A 17,407-nucleotide genomic window follows, 5' to 3' on the forward strand; every position below is an offset into this window, starting at 1 on the left:
TATGAGAAAATGGGCACCAAAATGATAGAGAGTTGAAAATTCTACCCGCATAAAAGGATAAGCAGCTCGAACGAGTCGAACGTTCTACCGCTCACCGCAGGTGTGAATATGGATAAGCTGCACTTATTCACGCCTGCGGTGAGCGGACTTGTGGGTGAACTTACCGAAGGTCCGCCAAGCGATAATGAGGCCCAAAAAAATTTTAAAACGTCGCCAGGCTTGGAAAACGCTCGTCGTTTATTCTGACCTACGGTAAACAGAACCCAGCCTTCACTTTGAATCCACCATGAGCCGTGGTGAACTTACCGTGCGGCAGCCCGACGATAAAATGGCCCGAAAAATATTAAAACGAATGCAAATCGAGACATTTCCTGATTCTTATTCTCAGCTGCGGTCAGCAAAATCTAGATTATTGGGAGTTTATTTCGATTCTGCCCTGAAAGCCAAACGTGTTAGATCACTCCATCTCCCTCGGCCATAGTGGAACGAGATCGCCGCCGCGATCCCGTCACGCACGGCCTAGCGGCTCGGCAAGTGGTGGGAGGTCATCAGGGAGACGCAGCAGAGGGAGGAAAGAGAGAGCAGCGTATCGACGTGCGGGACAAATACGACGGCGTTCTCGAGAGCTTCGCAGAAAAGCTGGTCCACGATCGGCGCGTTCTCCCACTGCCCATGGCCACACCGTGGCTGTCGAACGATGCCGGCTCCCATAGAACGCCTTCGCAGTCGGTCAAAGCCCTGGTTTCAAGCCGAGCGAGGAGTAGACGACGGCCTCGGACGGACAAGTGCTCGGCACTGCGCTGTGCCTAGAATGACCAGTTCAGAGGACGGCCACCATATGTCGGAGCTGGTTGACCGTGGCAGAGAATTAGAGGAAGGGCGTCGAGCATGGATGCAGCACAAGAAGGAAGCGTCATGGAGACTGAATAGGCTCGAGCTGCAGCTGGAATCGGAAAAGGCTTGACAGAGGAGGGATAAGATGGAGGATGACACTCAGGGAGGAGCGGCAGGCGGCGCCGGAGAGGATCGAAGCAAAGTACAGGGAGCAGATTGCAGGGTTGATGAAGGACGCCGAAACAAAAAAACAGAAACTCGCCGAGCAGTGGGCTGCAAAGTATATTCTGCTGAGCAAGTTCCTTAAGCAGGTGGGCCGTCGGCAGTGGCCACCGGCCGTGATGAACGAACGGCGAGACCCATGTCTCGATTTCTGTGTGGAAGGCCAAATTAAGTGAAGTGATCCCGTCACTGCATGTCAAACAATGCTCCATTAATGGATTCACACGTCTGCAAGCCCGAGTGTATCACTTTACTCAGCAAAACCTCGGCCTCTTGCCGCTTCCCATCCTTGCAAAGCACACGAATGGTCAGACCATAGCTTGCAGCATTGGGAACCATTCCATTTCCTATCATCTCCCTCAGCAGCCTCAGCGCCCTGTATGAACTGCCCTCTCTACAGTACCCATAAATCATCATGTTATATATCACATCAGTCGGTTTCAACCCTTTGTCGTTCATTGCGTCGAACAGCTTCCGGGCATCCTTCATCTCACCCTGCATGCACAAACCACGCATTAAAACACCGTATGTGTGAGCATCTGCCGCCAAGCCCGCTCTCTCCATGGATCGATGCATCTCGAAAGCCCTCTCCATGTCATCTTCTCTAGCAAAAGCATCGATGAGGATTGTGTAAGTTACGTTCGTGGGGGTTAACCCCCTGTCCTTCATTTCTCGATAGGCATTGGCTGCTCCTACCAAATCTCCAGCTCGAGAAAACCCATCGATGAGTACATGGTAAGTGATCGTACTCGGAGAATGACCATTTTGCTTCATCTGGTTCAATACACGAGAAGCTTTCACCATCTTTCCTGCTCTGCAATACCCGTCGATGAGAACATTATAAGTAACCAAACTCGGTCTCAGTCCAGCATCCTTCATCCTCACCAACAACTTCGTCGCGTCTTTTACCATGCTTTGCCTACAAAACCCACCGATTAGTGTGTTATACGTCACAACATTCGGCAACACTCCCTTCTCCGTCATTTCGTCGAACAACTGAAAGGCGAAGACCAGATCTTGACTCTTGCAACACTGGGACATCAACACATTGTATGTGTAGAGATTGGGAAAGACTCCCGCGCGCTTCATCTCGTCATACAGCTCGAACCCGGCATTGGAGAAGCCGTTCCTGAAGCACCCGCTGATCATGACGGTGTAAGTGAACTCATTGGGGGCCACGCCTTGTCCCTTCATCCGATCGAACAATCGCCTCGCCGCATCGAAGCTGCCTCTTCTACAGCACCCATCGATCAAAGTCGTGTACATGACCACGCTGGGCGGCGAGCCGCCGGCCTCGAACTCCTCCATCAAGTTCGAAGCTTCGTCGAGGCGTCCGGCGTCGCAGAGGCCGCGGATCATAATGCCAAAGCTGTAGGCGTCCAAAGGGACGCGGTTCTTGGCGTCGAGGAAGAGGGAGGAGGCGGTGTGGAGGAGGTCGGATGCGAGGAGGAGGTGGAGGAGCCGGTTGAAGGTGGTGATAGGTGGAGTGAGGCCGCAACGCAGCATTCGGTCGAGGTAGAGGGCGGCGGGGCAGGGTTTCTGGGATCGGATGTGGGCGTCGATGAGGAGGCGGAAGATGAGGGAGGTGGTGGCGGGGTGGTGAATCGGCTGGGTTTTGATGATCTTTTGAATGAGAAGGAAGGGGTTATGGGTTGAAGGCATGTCTTGCTTGCTTGCAGAAGAATAGTTTTGAGTTCATCGATTACATATACTTACTTATCTGTGAGTATATATTTATATAAATCATAAAACAGACCATTATAGAAAACAATATTTTTATTTTAATACATGATATATTTAAAATATTATTTTTAGTTTTTTTATGATTTATATAAAATATATATGTACTCTAAGTTAGAAACTTGATATGGGAATTATATTATAGTTAATTCGGACTTAAAGTATCAACATAAACATTTTTCCCGGATATAACACCCAAAAGCGAATTAGTTTATATTTCAAATTATCTACTTACGAAACATAAAATCTATTCTTTTTGCTATAAATAGGTCCCTCCTAGATCCAAAATCATGCTTGCCTTATAACTTAAAAGTATTGTTCTATATCAAACAAAAAATTCTCAAGCTTCCTTCGTATCACTAGCGCCCACATAGCAATGCGATTTAGGTGCCTTCAAGTTTTATATTAGAGTAACACAAGTGTAATATTAGATATGAGTTTTGTTATGACTTCATGTAGGTGCTACATGAAGTGTTTGGTGTCTTCCGTCAATTTATCTACTCGGGACTTGACCTTTTTGATCTAAGATTCCTCCTCCTCTTATGAGTTTTCTACCTAAAGAAACTTTCATTGCCATCGTAGAGTTCCTCTGGACTCACTTCGAAAATATCAAAGTGGGTTTTCATAGTTGTAAACCTCTTCTTAAAGTTTCTCTTCTTAGTTAGTGCTTCGAATTATGCTTCCTCCACTTACGGAGAATAACCAACTTCTTACTCGTCATTTTTATTATCGTGATCCTCTTCAGTAGCTCTAATAACTTTAGAGTAAGTTTGCACTTACAACCTACCTACAGTTACTTGAGGCAATGGTCTAAGTTACCTCATCTTGCTCAATTCACTATGGTACTTCACCATGGTAAGATTACGAACTTATGTTATTTGGTTGAATTGCTTATTTGCTCTAATACCATAAAGTTATGGACTTAGTCAGAATTGCTTAATCGTGAGGTATCCTTATGTTATCTGTCTGCAAAGGGTCAACTTAATTGAATCTCGCTTAGGTCTCGAATGATTTGTAAAAGAGCAAATTGATTAGTTCAAAAAACGAGTGACGAACAAGTCCCAACGTCTCACAAAGATGACAGTTTTATGAGCAATTTAACAAACACTTAGTATGCAAGAGGAAAAAAAAGAAAAGGAAAAATAAGAATTTTAGAAGGTAAATAAATAGTCACAAGTCCGTAAACAACTACTCATTGGGTGTCAGGCACGTTTGTAAGTTCCCATAGGTATTATATACGAACATGTGAATCTAATTAATACCTAACACTATCTCAGATGCCCATATAACCCTGTGCCATCCGGGTGATTCTAGGGTACTGAGATAGCTGATATTTTGCTTCGTAATATAGTTTACAGAAAACACCATACGAAAATTAAATCAATTTAGGATAGTTTTACCCATTCTAATATGTGGTCGCTCTGCAGCCCTATAAATTATTTCTGCTCATAAGTTTTAAATAAAACGTATAAAAACAAGGTAAAACATATTACTAAACATATATACAAGTAAACAAAAATGATGAACGATCCGTTCACGAAGGTGTTATGAGTGTGATGATTGTCCATCATCGGAAGATATAATATTTTTAATTTTTATTTTCCAACGAGCTTCTTTTATTCCTCCAAATGCAATAGTATGAAAAAATCACAATAATTTAGTTAAGTCAGGTATATTAATATTAAACATTGATTTTAAAATATCATTAACAATTCTAAACATCCTCATGACAGTCTTTTAGCATTTTAGCATGACGCTCCAAACATGAACAAAATTTTTGTAAATTAGATCATCCATTAAATTCTCCATTTCATAAAAAAAAAATTCCAGTACATGTAATGATATCATCAACGCCCGGCCCCTCAACTTATGAGATCTTATTTAATTTATTCCAATAACATAACACACTATGAGTTCCTTCTTATCAATCTAAATGATTTATGAACCGAATAAAACATAATGGATATTTCAAAATAAGAAGCCTATCATTCATCGACACAAATCAATGAATAGATCCGATCATTATTCGGTTCAAAATAGACCTGAATCATAATCAAACCGATTAAGAATCGGAATTATACCGAATTAATGATCCAATGATTTCAAATGATTGAATTCTGATTTGATTCCAAACTAACAAAAAAAAAAACCTAAATTCCTTCCAAATGACGAATCTATCGCTTCTAATAATAAATGACTAATTGAAGAGACTCCCGTTACGACGACCGACGTATAGCTTCTTTCCGGGGGAGAATATGATGAGGATAGTGATTATGATAAGACTCGGTTGACGTCAGATGACGCCTCACGCCTCGATCAACGTGACAGCACCTGGTCAAACGGACCAAAACGTCGGTCGAGGTGCATTAACGCCTGCTCAGGCCCGGTTCTTCACGCCATGCCAACACCAGTGTCGGACGTTACCAGCCTGCCCCCTGCAAGCGGGCACATCAGGAAACGGTAAGCTTCCCTATAGATACCCTCGCATTCCGAACGAAGGGGGGGGGGGGAGGAGAAAGAAAAAGAAAGACGCCCCTAACCACTATCATCTAACTTGATCGTTGGAGGGGTTGAGCCGAGCACCTCAACCCGACCTTTGTGCAGGTGCGAAACTGAAGGTCCCCACTGCTGGACGCGAAGACGAGAAATTTCTGCCCGAAGGCTACGATGACCCTGTCTCGACCATCGCATCCGAGCACCTCGACGGGCTCGAAGGTCGTCCCGGAAAGATTCCCCATCATCCGGGCCCGAACCGAGTCGCATCGGCCCCTAGACCACGGCTCAAAGTTGTTTCCTACAACAGAATCGGAATTATACATAATTAATGATCCAATGATTTCAAATGATTGAATTCTCATTTGATTCCAAACTAACAAAAAAAAAAAAAACCTAAATTCCTTCCAAATGACGAATCTATCGCTTCTAATAATAAATGACTAATTGAAGAGACTTTTTTTTAATAAAATAAAAAAAATAAAAATAAAATAAAATAATCAATTCCTAAATCCGAAACCAAAATCGCTTGCAATCGATAGTCCGATTCCAAAATTTCTCTCTCTTGGTAGGTGTATTAAGCCGGAAAGGGAAGCGAGGTCGGTCCCACCGGCCATGATGAAGGAAAGAGGCGTGAGAGAGAGTAAAGCATGCAAGTGGTGTCCCCGTCTCCGCCTTTGGTGGGCCAGCGGGAGCGACCGGCATTGGGTCCTCTTCCTATTTGCCGGAAAGAAACGGCACCTTCACCACCACCACCTGCCATCATCATCAATTCGTCCGTCCGTCCGTCCGTCCATCCACCCAACCAACCACCCTCACCTACAAACCCATGATTACCCGCTGCTCCTCCTTCGTCAAAAAGCATCTGCTGCACCTACGCATCCGGTCCCCCGTTTGCATCTTTATCCAAAGTTTCCCTTCCCACCCAAGGAAGAAGAAAGGCCACACGATTCCTCCTGCTCACCTCAACCATCCAAATTTCTTGAAGATGCTGTGGTACCCTTCGGTCATGTTCTCCTTGGCTTTCAGTTCCAGCTAGAGCAAACAGTGTTCCTTAGGATAGGACAACCACCTGCGAGAGGAGTTTGAGTGTACGAGCTTCGGACCTCATGGCCAGCACAGTGAATGAAACAAGCATTCGCATGCACAAGTAATCTCACTTTTCACTGAAACAAGGGCGATTCTCACAACGAAGGAGAGAAAAAGAACTATGGAGATTTAAGTGGCTGTGGCCGTCAAAGAATTGAAAGGCATCAAAGAGAGGGAGAGAGAGAGAGAGAGGGAGGAACAAATCTTAGTGTGCCATTGCAACGGGATTCGGGAAAGCGATGCTTCGTTGGCTGGGCAGTGCGAGCATGGCCGTGTGGTCCAAGAAGTCCTTGAGGGCCACGACCGCCTCGAGGATCCTTCGTAGGTCGTCGGCGCAAGAGAAGCCGGCAGCTCCCAGCCGCCGCACGGCGTAGACGTAGAACGTCAGGCACCCTTTCCGGAACTTGAACCGCGACATCTCGCAGCCGGCGAGTCCCCGGATGAGCCTCTTGTTGACGTCCCCCAGCGGGATCATGCGCGGCCACAGCCGGTCCACCGCCACCTTCATGCTCTCCGACTCGAAGACGAAGATCACCGCCTTGGACTTGTTGGTGCCCAGGCCGAGGGTGAGCGTGTGCCATGCATGATGGGCCAAGATGGTGAAGTTGGTGGGCAGGTACGTGGTGGTGGAAGGGAAGGGAAGGCTCTGGCACTGGCTGAGGCAGGACGGGGGGATATCCAGAAGCCGCAGCAGCTCCAGCGGCGTCGCCTGCCGGACGGTGAACGACTTGACCACGAATTGGCCGCCGAAGCGGATGCCCTTGACGTCGGCGCTCGGCTTGAAGTGAGGGTCGCCCGTCGCAGACTCGTCTCGGCGAGGAGGCTTTTGTGGCTGGCTCTTATGGTCCTTGTGCTTATGTTTCTTCTTCTTCTTCTTCTCCTCTTCTCCCATGTTACCTGCTTGCCCTTTGGCAGCTGCACTTCTTCGTGCTATGCTGTTTGATGACTGAAAAGAGCTCTAGTGAGGTCCCTGGTCAGGCTCAAGTTCTCTTTCTTGCTTTGTTCTTTTAGGTGTCACAGCACACCTGGTCACCGGAAAGGGTCCTCCACTTTCCCCTTTATACGACGGCAGAACCCTACTGTATGGTGACGGAATCAACATGATCAATGTTTCTTCCTCTTCTTTACCGCTCGCATATGACTTACCGTCGTCATTCCGTACCGTCTTCTTCCCACAAGCAGTTCCTGTAACCAGAGCAGGTTGTTGATCTGTGCCTAATCGTCATGCCAGACACGATCTAAGAACAAAGAAGAAGGCCAATTCAGCAACCAAAGAAAGAAAAGTGAGCGGAGTTGCCGCTGTGGGTGACTACCGATCAACCACCATGCTCCACAAAAGTAGGTACACTTAAATTGCTTGCTTCGGGATACGTACTACTTACATCGACCGAAGGCCCTGCTTTGCCGTCATTAATGCAACGGAGATGCCACACCTACCAACACTTGCTACATTTCCCAGAATACATGCACAGTGCGCAGAAAATAGGTGGATCTGAGTCGGAGACATCCTTATTCATGTATAGTTCATGAAACATGCGGTTGTCGTAGTAATGGAAGATGATGCACAGGCATCGACAGGACCACCGTGCAGCGAGCAGATGATCACATGATGGCTTTGCACACTACACTCGCGCTAAATTCTGATGCGGCGATGTGGACGTCGTTCTTAGCACCCTGTCGAGAATCTACGGATCGTTATCATGGAAACACGTGAACAAATTAAAGAGAGGTGCAGCGAGAGGAATTTAAACGACTATCTTCGACTGTCATTTCTTAATCTTAATCAGTTCGATATAATCTAGATCTTAAATTATTCGAAGTATCTCTAATATAAAAATATTGTGCTATTAAGGTATCATTTATACGAAGGTTTTTCATTTGATCTTTTCAATTTATAATCCGATATTTTTAAACGTGAGTTTGAGCAATTCGAAAAAAAAAATTCTCGAAATATGTTTTTATATTTTAAAGGATAAGATAAAAACTTGAGATCGTCTTCCTTTTTATAAAAGACACGAAGAAAGTTTATGATTGTCTTCTTTATCATAAATGAGAAGGAAGACGATGTTTCTCTAATTTGAATTTGTTTATGTAAACAGACAGATGAGTGAAAGGTAATTTAGACATCTTATGACAACCACAAGTCGTTTGATAATAGATTTTTTATAAAAAATTGAGATTAATTTTTTCTTTGATGAAAGAAGGCTCATTGCTAATGTCGACAGTGGTACCGTACCTAAGGGCATTTCGTTTAGGAGCATGAGTCATATACAATTGAATGCGAGAGATTAAGACAATCATGAAGAGACGTTAAGGATTAGTAGAAAAAAAAGGAGCATCAAATGTGAAAACTAATTTTTTTTTTCAAAGAAAAAAGTCAAGAAAATTAAAAATTATTTTAGAAAAAATCATATAATGAGTTGAACCAGCGACGAGGGACTAAAACCTGATTCGCCAACGGGTTAATGACATGTTTCGGATTGACCTCCGCATCCCACAACTAGTCGGTTGAATCAACCCAATTCCACTCTACGCTGGGCTAGTTTTGTCTCACTAATTGGCCCCACACCACTCGATTGGGTCTGGTCATTAGAGCTCTAATTCATGGCACGAGAATCCGGTAACTTAGCTCGTACGAAGGTGGCGTGATGATTTGCCAGAACAATTGAATGTAGGATATGTCACATATAATGTGTGCGTTCCGAGACGGCGCGGGCCAACCGAGCTCGGGACCCACAACGCCACCGAGTAGCGTGCGCCGCACTCGAGGGCTCCCCCAGGAGTCCCGACACCGCCCTCCTGTATCCGCTTACCGCGTGCCACCACGCTGTCTCGCTCCTAAGAAAAGAATACAGCCACCCGGGGGAAGCATCCACGAGGCCCCCCCCACCCCTTCCCCACGATTTTGAATCGCCCCCGGTTGCTCGATCCATCGATCGAGGGTGGGCGAGTGGATCGAGGCGGATCGATCGGTGGTCGACGGCTATGCAGTACCACGCCTACAACCGCCTGGGGAGCGGCGGCGCAGGCGGCGGCGGGGGGACGCCTTCGCCGCCGGCGTCGCCCCGGAGGTCGCCGAGGATCCATCGGAGGGGCGGGAAGACCGGCGGAGGAAGGGGGGCGACTCTGGCGCCGCCGCGGACGCTCGCGCAACGGATGGCGTGGATGCTCCTCTCCCTCCTCCTCCGGCGGCAGGCCATCTTCCTCTTCGCGCCGCTCTTGTATGTTGCCGCCATGATCTTCTATATGGGAACCCTGCCCCTCGATAGCGTTCCCCGCATCATCTCCCGCCCCGCCCCCGGTTCCGTTTACCGAAGCCCCATGTTGTACGAGCGCCTCCGCGCTGACATGGAAGCCGATAACTCGTCCGATGGGGTCAGTTTCTGAACCCTAATTGAACCTCTTAAGCTGCTTTTATTCGCAAATTGATTTGGATCCGAGCCTTCGTTTCAGCATCTTCTTCTCTATTATTTTCTCTCGATGCGGTTCACTTGGGCAGATTTCTATATCAGAATATCTAGATTTTTCTTGCATCTTCTTGTAAACCTAAGAGATATCTAGGCATGAACTTTGACATATCAAGATCATAACGTCACTGGTGCAATTACTTTTAATCGTCTTTAATTGGCATAATTCAGTTCAAATTCTTGAGTAGATTGTAAAATGACAATGCATCTGGTTTGGATGTTTCGTGATAAAACCTAACACAACAAGCATTAATCTTTTTATCTTTTTCTTTCCACATTCTCTCCCAAGTTCAACTAGAATACAATCGTTCTACCATTTATTATGCTTATTGTGGGATTGAAGGGTTTCTGCTATCAACTGGAATGTACTTTAACTGAGATCAGCCGTCAAAGGATTAGAGTGTGCTTATACAGTTGCAAAACTAGGAATCAAGACTTTCAACTAAAGCTGTTGTCGCAAAAATAGTAGGCACAATTGCAGTTGATACATTTTTGTTGGATCACTTCACCTAATGACTTAAACTTTGTGTGATTCTGCAGTTAGCAACTGTGTGGAAGCACTCTTTCAAGGATGATAGGTGGCGACCCTGCATAAACACCTCTGCTGATGGTAAGGTTGTTCAGTGAATCTCATAATTTTTTGACTTCTATTGCTCTTTTGGTAAAAGAATTTGCAACTGGAGAACATATATCTCATGCAATCTATATTTTTTTTTCTTCTTTAGGATCTTGATTGATTTTACAATCTTCATCAACATACTTCCTTGTACATGTATAATCGAATGCCTATTTGAACATCTTTTTTTTATTTTTTGCAGTATTGCCTGATTCTAATGGTTACATATTTATTGAAGCAAATGGTGGCTTGAATCAACAACGGACATCGGTTGTTCCCTCCTCTTCGCAATGACCTTTTTTTTTCTTTTTTTTTTCGTATCCTCCATTCTGGGTATGTTATTGTGCTTATTTGGTCATTTATTTATGCATTTTATACTTTTTCTGCAGATATGCAATGCAGTTGCTGTGGCACGATATCTAAATGCGACACTTATTATTCCTTATTTTCCGTACCACAGCATTTGGAGAGATCCTAGGTTATTATCATATCTCCATCTCATTTATTTCATATATAAGTTTTAACCTTTTGTTTTCATTTATCATCACACTTATGTTCCATAGTTAATTTAAGCAAAGAAGAACGGTTTTGTTTCTTTGTAAGCGCCCATAATTGGCCCACAATTGCAGCTCCATCGTATTTTCTGTGGACAATTTGACAACCTTATATATAAAGGTTCCTTTTGCCACAGTGGACCGCGGTGTACATCTTTGCTTTGGACAACAATGACTGTTTGCTATTTGACCAAGATGCAATATCACAACTATTTGGGCTCAGCTACTGTTCTGCTAATTGTAACCAATTAAATGCAACCCCCCTTATCCAGCCATAGGACCAGCTGAAAAAGGCAAAATTAAACAGCACAGAAAGAGAAATAGATATAACAGTGGACCATTATATGCATCTTTTGCATTGAACCTTGACTGTCGGTTATTAGACCAAAAGTGAAGCTTAATATGGAGCAGTCTATTACTTGGTTTGTATCATTGATATTTGTATACCAAATTTTAACTCCCTTTTTTCTGGTTAAAAGTGCTGGTTTTTATTACCTAATTCAGCAACAAAAGATTCATGAAGTTGTTTTCTGAGGTATTTGATGATTGGCGCAGCAAATTCAATGATATCTACGACAAGGATCACTTCATAAGTACTCTCATAAATGAGGTGCGTGTCGTTGACAAGGTCCCTGAATTTTTAATGGAACGGTTTGGTAACAACATGAGCAATGTGTTTAACTTCAAGATAAAAGCTTGGTCATCCATTCAGTACTACAAGGATGCTGTTCTTCCTAAGTTAGCTGAGGAAAAGTGAGTTCCTTACCTCTTTGTTTCTGTCATTTTCAATTATTAACTTGGAAGTTCAGAGGACCACCCGGGAATTTGTATATCACAATCTATTGTGGTTTTTTCCGTCATGCTACATTATCTATGTCACTGTTGTTTATCTTAATAAATTTGTTTTTGCATATGACAAATTTTCTTCTTCTTTCATTATCTTGGGGTATAAGTTGGTGCTGCATTTTCAACATTAGGCTTTTCGTGCCATTGCAAATTGGGTGCCTTTTGATTGTGTGGACATTTCGAGTTATTCAATCTAGTTGCTACTTGTATTTCTTTTCTTGTTGTTCTTCCATCCTTTTCTTTTCGGCACAAGTTATAGGGGTTTGTTAATGGTATTGAGAGTAAAGAAAGATGGATTAGTTATATCTACAAATTATATAATGAACTCTATATTTGACATTTTAGCTTGACAGAAAATAGTTATAAGACTAAAAGTCATAAATTTGTCCAAAGATCAGGCCAATTAGGTAAAAGAAACTTTAAAAATAGTAGGACTTGATGGTTGCTATTGAAATTTGAAGGAGGTTGGGAATCATGGAGTAGTTTGGTTAATTGGTTTTTTAATAAGGTTTCAGAAGTAAAATATTGTGTCTGATTGTACATTTAGCTGCATTCATAAATTACAATATTTATCTGAATGAGCTAATATTGGTCATCGTTTTATTATTTTAAAGCATTTAGGTACTCTTAGTCTCATGGATATAAACTTCAATTATGATAGCTCTGGTGTCACTTAACAAAGTTATGTCTGCAATTTGAATCAGGCTGATAAGGTTCTCTCCTTTTGCAAATCGGTTATCATTTAATGCCCCCTCCGCAGTTCAGCGTCTAAGATGCTTGGCAAATTTTGAAGCATTGAGGTTTTCAAATCCTATAACAACTTTGGCTGAAAATTTGGTCTCTCGAATGAAAGAACGCAGTGTAGACAATAATGGGAGATATATTGCTGTGCATCTGCGATTCGAAGAGGTATATTCAGATTTGTTTTGATGTCGCTGAATCTCGTGTTGTTTGGTTCATATGGATTGGTTGTATTTTCCTTTTTCTCCAGGATATGGTTGCCTTCTCTTGTTGCATATTTGATGGCGGTGAAGAAGAGAAACAGGACATGATTGCTGCGAGAGAGAGAGGTTGGAGAGGAAAATTTACTAAACCTGATCGCATCATTCGACCTGGAGCAATTAGGATAAATGGAAAATGTCCATTAACACCTTTAGAGGTATAACCGATTTTATCCTTTGTTATGTGAAGTGTCTAGTAGTTTTTTTTATGTTGGAATGATCTGCTGATGGTCTTTTAGTATCAAATCGTTACAGTTTTCTTTTAGCGTGCTGCTTACTTGTAAGGTTCACTCAGGGACATGAACTTAATTTAATAGGAGATATGAAAAGAAAATTGAATCATCATTTATGCATGTAATTATTGCTAATATTATGTTTTCAGATGATCAACTTGATATGACCATATCATGACACAAATGTGAAATATTATCAACGGTTTAATTATCTCCTCATTGTTGTTGCTTTCCCTTTAAATTTTCAAGTCTCTCAGTTTTGGTTGCATTGCTTTTTTCTCCAATCGTTGCCGCTAAACCGTCCTTGCTATCATTCACATGGGTATATCACAAGGTTTAGTAACCACGACTAGATAGGGCCATATCTGGGTGCAGTGTGATTGACCATTACTGTTAATTTCCTGTTACCACTCTTCATAGTCACAAAATCAACCTCATGTTGTTGGAGAAATGGGTATTTGTTGCTCCCTTGTTTTCAGATAAGTGGCACATAAATAGATCTCTCGTATATGGCCTTTTGGTTAAATCAATTTCTTCTGGATCTGTGGAAACTGATTCTTATTGCTATTGACAATTTGACATTTTGTCTAAGAAATTAGATTCTGCATTTCAAGGGGCTTTGGCCATTTTATTGATCTGCATGTCAAGGATAAGATAACTGCAAAATGCTGATGCATCTGATTTCATTGCTTTAGTGAGCAAGTTGGTGTATATGCAACTGAACTTCATTGCTCACACTTTGATTAGAAAAATCATTTATTTGATTTTTTCATTATATTGCAATAAATACAAGAGGAATACAGTTAAGATATCGAGTCTCTGGAAAAATTAATGACTTTGTCATTGGATAGTCTTAAGACAGAATAATGCACATTGTGAGGTTAGCATTGAAGAATAGAAAGTAGTGTAGATGCCTTATTAGTCTGCATTCATCAACATAAAGCAGGTAAACTCACTTATGTTTTCACAAACCATAATTTACTTTTTCCACTGATTGGCAATGTTAGCTTGGCTCCATCGCTGATGCTTGAACATAAAGTTCTACTTACGCATCCTAGGCATACTAATGCACTTCGGTTTTTGGTATAAGGTTGGTTTGATGCTCCGTGGCATGGGTTTCAGTAATGACACTGCAATTTATTTGGCTTCTGGGAAAATTTACAAAGCTGAGAAGACTATGGCTCCCCTTCTTGAAATGTTTCCCCTTCTACAAACTAAAGAAACACTAGCATCAGCAGAGGAACTTGCTCCATTTGAGGTATTTATGTTTTATTCATTCTTTTCGAAGCACCACATTTTGATTTGTCTATATTTTCATGTTATTCACGTAAAATGACTATTTCCTGCAGAACTATTCCTCTAGGATGGCTGCAATAGACTACAGTGTCTGTCTTCACAGCGAAGTGTTTGTGAGTACTCAAGGCGGAAACTTCCCTCAGATTCTGATCGGCCACAGGAGATACTTGTATGGTGGGCACTCTAAGACTATCAAACCTGACAAGAGGAAGTTAGCGTTATTGTTTGATAATCCAAATATTGGGTATGTCAGTTGACCTGCTATTATTACCTCATTAAATTTTATCATGTTTGCCTTTGGAATTTAGCATTTTCAAGTCAAGCAGTTTTGTGGCCTATAAATTTTAAGCAATTGATTAGTTCTACCATTCAATAAGTTAATCCAATCTCAGTTAAAAAATGAATTATTTTTGCTAGTTAGAAAGTAGAAAGTTGACAACATTATCTTCTTGTTGCTCGATTGCTTTCTGTCTCAAGTATGTGGTAGTCAACTCACAAGACTGTATTAGATTGTAATGCGTCTACCAAATGGGAAATGCTGTGGGTACCTTTCAGAAAATAGTTTTATCTGGACTGTAGATGTGTAGGGACATGTGGAGAGTAATATTGCCTTTCCTCTCCATTCTTAGATCCAAGAATATGAGAACTTTAAATGTCAAAACTTTATTAGACAATTATATCCTTGTTTATTAACTAACAAACTTGGACAATCTATGGCAGAGAAGGTGCATAATTACCCTGTTAAATTGAACGGTGTTTTCTATCTAAATTTTCTATCAGCTTAAATTCATGCTGGCTGTTATGCTTTGACTGAGTGTGGACATTTGAAGATTAGATGAAGAGTCTGAAACACCTCAAATAAATCTGCATCCAGTATCCTTATTTGTTTCTAGTTAACGTAGGTGTGTCAGGGAAAGCAGTCTCTGTACTGTAGTCTTCTAGTACCACATGTAGACTCATTTTGAGTGTGAAAGTTTCCTACCCAATGATTTGATTTTGCTAATTATTATATATAGCTGGAAACTTTCCAGTCAGTTTTTGGAGAAAGGAAGTTTCATTTAAGACAATTGTTTATATTTATATACTGCTATTATTTTTTATTGATATTCAGTAGACCAAGGATTCCTTTTTGTTTATCATATCTTTTTTTTTTCACATATGTATGTCATGCATGATATTCCTAGTAAAGTGTTTTTCATGTTTACATGATGTAATACATTTTACCTGCTTATTTCACAGATGGAAGTCACTGAAGCGCCAATTGCTAAACATGCGAGCTCACAGTGACGCCAAGGGAATTGAGATGAAAAGACCAAATGATTCGATATACAGTTACCCATGCCCTGACTGTATGTGCCTCTCAAACAAAACTGAAATCTTGAGATCTTCATCAGTTCGATAGTATCAGTTCCAAGGAATTTTTGGTTGACATGTATAGTGATTCAACTGATGTTGGAGTCGATGTGCCATTCATTCTTTCATTGGCCTCTTGCGAGAGCACCATTCTTTCCAAGTTTGCAGGCTCCATTCAGACTGCATATTGCTATTCTTTACGGTCTGGGATTACTACATTTTTATAGTTGTCAGAAGAGTTAACAGAAGATGGGAACCTAATCATTGTCACCCGGGTGGGTGCTGTCGGACACTTTAACATGCATTCACAACCTCTGGATCCATAATACCCGGAAGTCATATCTCCTGGCAGTTTTGGTGCTCATCGTTGTAGGAGTGTCTTGTATATTAGTCAATTCTTTTCCACTTGAGATGCAAGCCAAGCATTTGAGACAGCAACCTTTTGGCTTCACTGTTGTACCTTCATTCTTAAACAATTCTTTCCTAAGGAGGTAGGGAGTCATTCTTCTTTCATCTGTAATCACAATGGTTAGCTTTAGAATATTCACCCCATGTGAAGGGTGAGAAGAGTCAGCTGTGTTGTGATATATTAGGTTATTCAATTTTTTCATTATTTTATCAATTGCGGCGTCAAGGTTGATTAATGGTGTGCTGTATTGCCAATTAAATTGCATCCAAAAATAAGTTCTCGTTTGTTAGAAAGGAAAATTGGTTTTGGTGGTCAATGTTCTTTTCACATATTCTAGTGTCAGAATTCTCTTTTTTGTTTTCCGTTGTCGGACGTTATGTTGCCTTTGTATTTTTTTGTAAGGAAAAAAAAAAAAATCTGTAACTCACGATTTTGATTGGTCTGAGCTTTGGTTCAGGACCGGGATAATATTTTGTTGCCTTTGTATTTTTTTGGAAGGAAGAAGTACCTTACAAAAATAATTTTTCGAAAAAACACTGATTGTTGGGATAGAAACTTGAATTTTTGGAGAAAAAAAACACTGTTACCTTTGTTTATTTTTCCTGAAATAAGAAAAAAACAGCTGGAAATAATTTGTTTGAATAACAAAGTGTATTTTTGAAAAAAACACGAATAAAAAATTTTCAGGGTTTGGGTCTGTCAAGTAAGAAAGTGTATTTTTTGAGAAAAAAACATTAAATAAAATATTTTTCGCAAAAACACTGATTGTTGGGATAGAAACTTGAATTTTTGGAAAGAAATAAAACACTGTTCCCTTTGTTTATTTTCCTGAAATAAGAGAAAAACAGCTGGAAATAATATGTTTTGAATAAGTGTGTTTTTGAAAAAGAACGAACTAAAAATATTGTGGTTTGGGTCTGTCAGACAACCCCTGAATCACCCCATCTGGTCTGAGGACCAGCTGAGAACGATCCTCTGCGGCCTCAATCGTACGATCTTAGCCAGTAATCACGCTCTGATTCTGAGGTCTTGTGTCATCAACCAGATTATGATGCCTGTCTGCTTCGTACTCGAAGTAACAGTTGTACGAGCCTATAGAACAGATCCTGTTCAAGTAAGGTCGTGCTACGAAGCCTTGCTGGGCTTCAAATGAATGCTTTTTATCTTTCTTAAACAGACGATGTGGGACTATAGGCAGTGACACCGATATGATCGACGGCCGTGATCTTCTGGGTTGGAATAGATGATGATGTT

General features: G+C 41.7%; 3 protein-coding genes, 1 non-coding gene and 1 pseudogene across 5 annotated transcripts; 2 read left to right on the forward strand and 3 right to left on the reverse strand.

Moving 5' to 3' along the window:
- The first annotated feature begins 108 nt into the window (after positions 1 to 108).
- LOC135614008 (protein rough sheath 2 homolog) lies at positions 109 to 1,484 on the forward strand (annotated as a pseudogene).
- LOC135615848 (pentatricopeptide repeat-containing protein At4g11690-like) lies at positions 631 to 2,744 on the reverse strand. Its single transcript, XM_065114881.1, has one exon. It carries the CDS (start codon positions 2,716 to 2,718, stop codon positions 1,243 to 1,245), a length of 1,476 nt encoding a protein of 491 aa, XP_064970953.1. The 5' UTR covers positions 2,719 to 2,744; the 3' UTR covers positions 631 to 1,242.
- Positions 2,745 to 6,432: 3,688 nt separating this feature from the next.
- On the reverse strand, positions 6,433 to 7,899 carry LOC103990163 (uncharacterized). 2 transcript variants are annotated; one of them, XM_065114884.1, is made up of 2 exons: positions 7,754 to 7,899; positions 6,433 to 7,616 (listed from the first exon to the last, which is right to left on the reverse strand). In XM_065114884.1, the coding sequence occupies exon 2, from the start codon at positions 7,268 to 7,270 to the stop codon at positions 6,584 to 6,586; it is 687 nt and encodes a 228-aa protein (XP_064970956.1). In that variant the 5' UTR covers positions 7,271 to 7,616; positions 7,754 to 7,899; the 3' UTR covers positions 6,433 to 6,583. The 2 variants fall into 2 exon arrangements, with proteins under 2 accessions (XP_064970956.1, XP_064970957.1); XM_065114885.1 differs by having other exon boundaries at positions 7,761 to 7,897.
- A 1,355-nt stretch (positions 7,900 to 9,254) lies between these two features.
- Positions 9,255 to 16,366, forward strand: LOC103990162 (protein ESMERALDA 1). The gene is made up of 10 exons (XM_009409216.3): positions 9,255 to 9,753; positions 10,386 to 10,455; positions 10,664 to 10,731; positions 10,851 to 10,939; positions 11,571 to 11,768; positions 12,566 to 12,770; positions 12,853 to 13,020; positions 14,186 to 14,353; positions 14,445 to 14,635; positions 15,631 to 16,366. The coding sequence occupies exons 1-10, from the start codon at positions 9,364 to 9,366 to the stop codon at positions 15,791 to 15,793; spliced, it is 1,710 nt and encodes a 569-aa protein (XP_009407491.2). The 5' UTR covers positions 9,255 to 9,363; the 3' UTR covers positions 15,794 to 16,366.
- A 701-nt stretch (positions 16,367 to 17,067) lies between these two features.
- On the reverse strand, positions 17,068 to 17,277 carry LOC135616034 (small nucleolar RNA U3). Its single transcript, XR_010488263.1, has one exon. It is a non-coding gene; the product is annotated as a small nucleolar RNA U3 (small nucleolar RNA).
- Positions 17,278 to 17,407: the final 130 nt, after the last annotated feature.

This window comes from Musa acuminata, chromosome BXJ2-6, assembly GCF_036884655.1.
Source record: "Musa acuminata AAA Group cultivar baxijiao chromosome BXJ2-6, Cavendish_Baxijiao_AAA, whole genome shotgun sequence".
Taxonomy (NCBI): domain Eukaryota; kingdom Viridiplantae; phylum Streptophyta; class Magnoliopsida; order Zingiberales; family Musaceae; genus Musa; species Musa acuminata.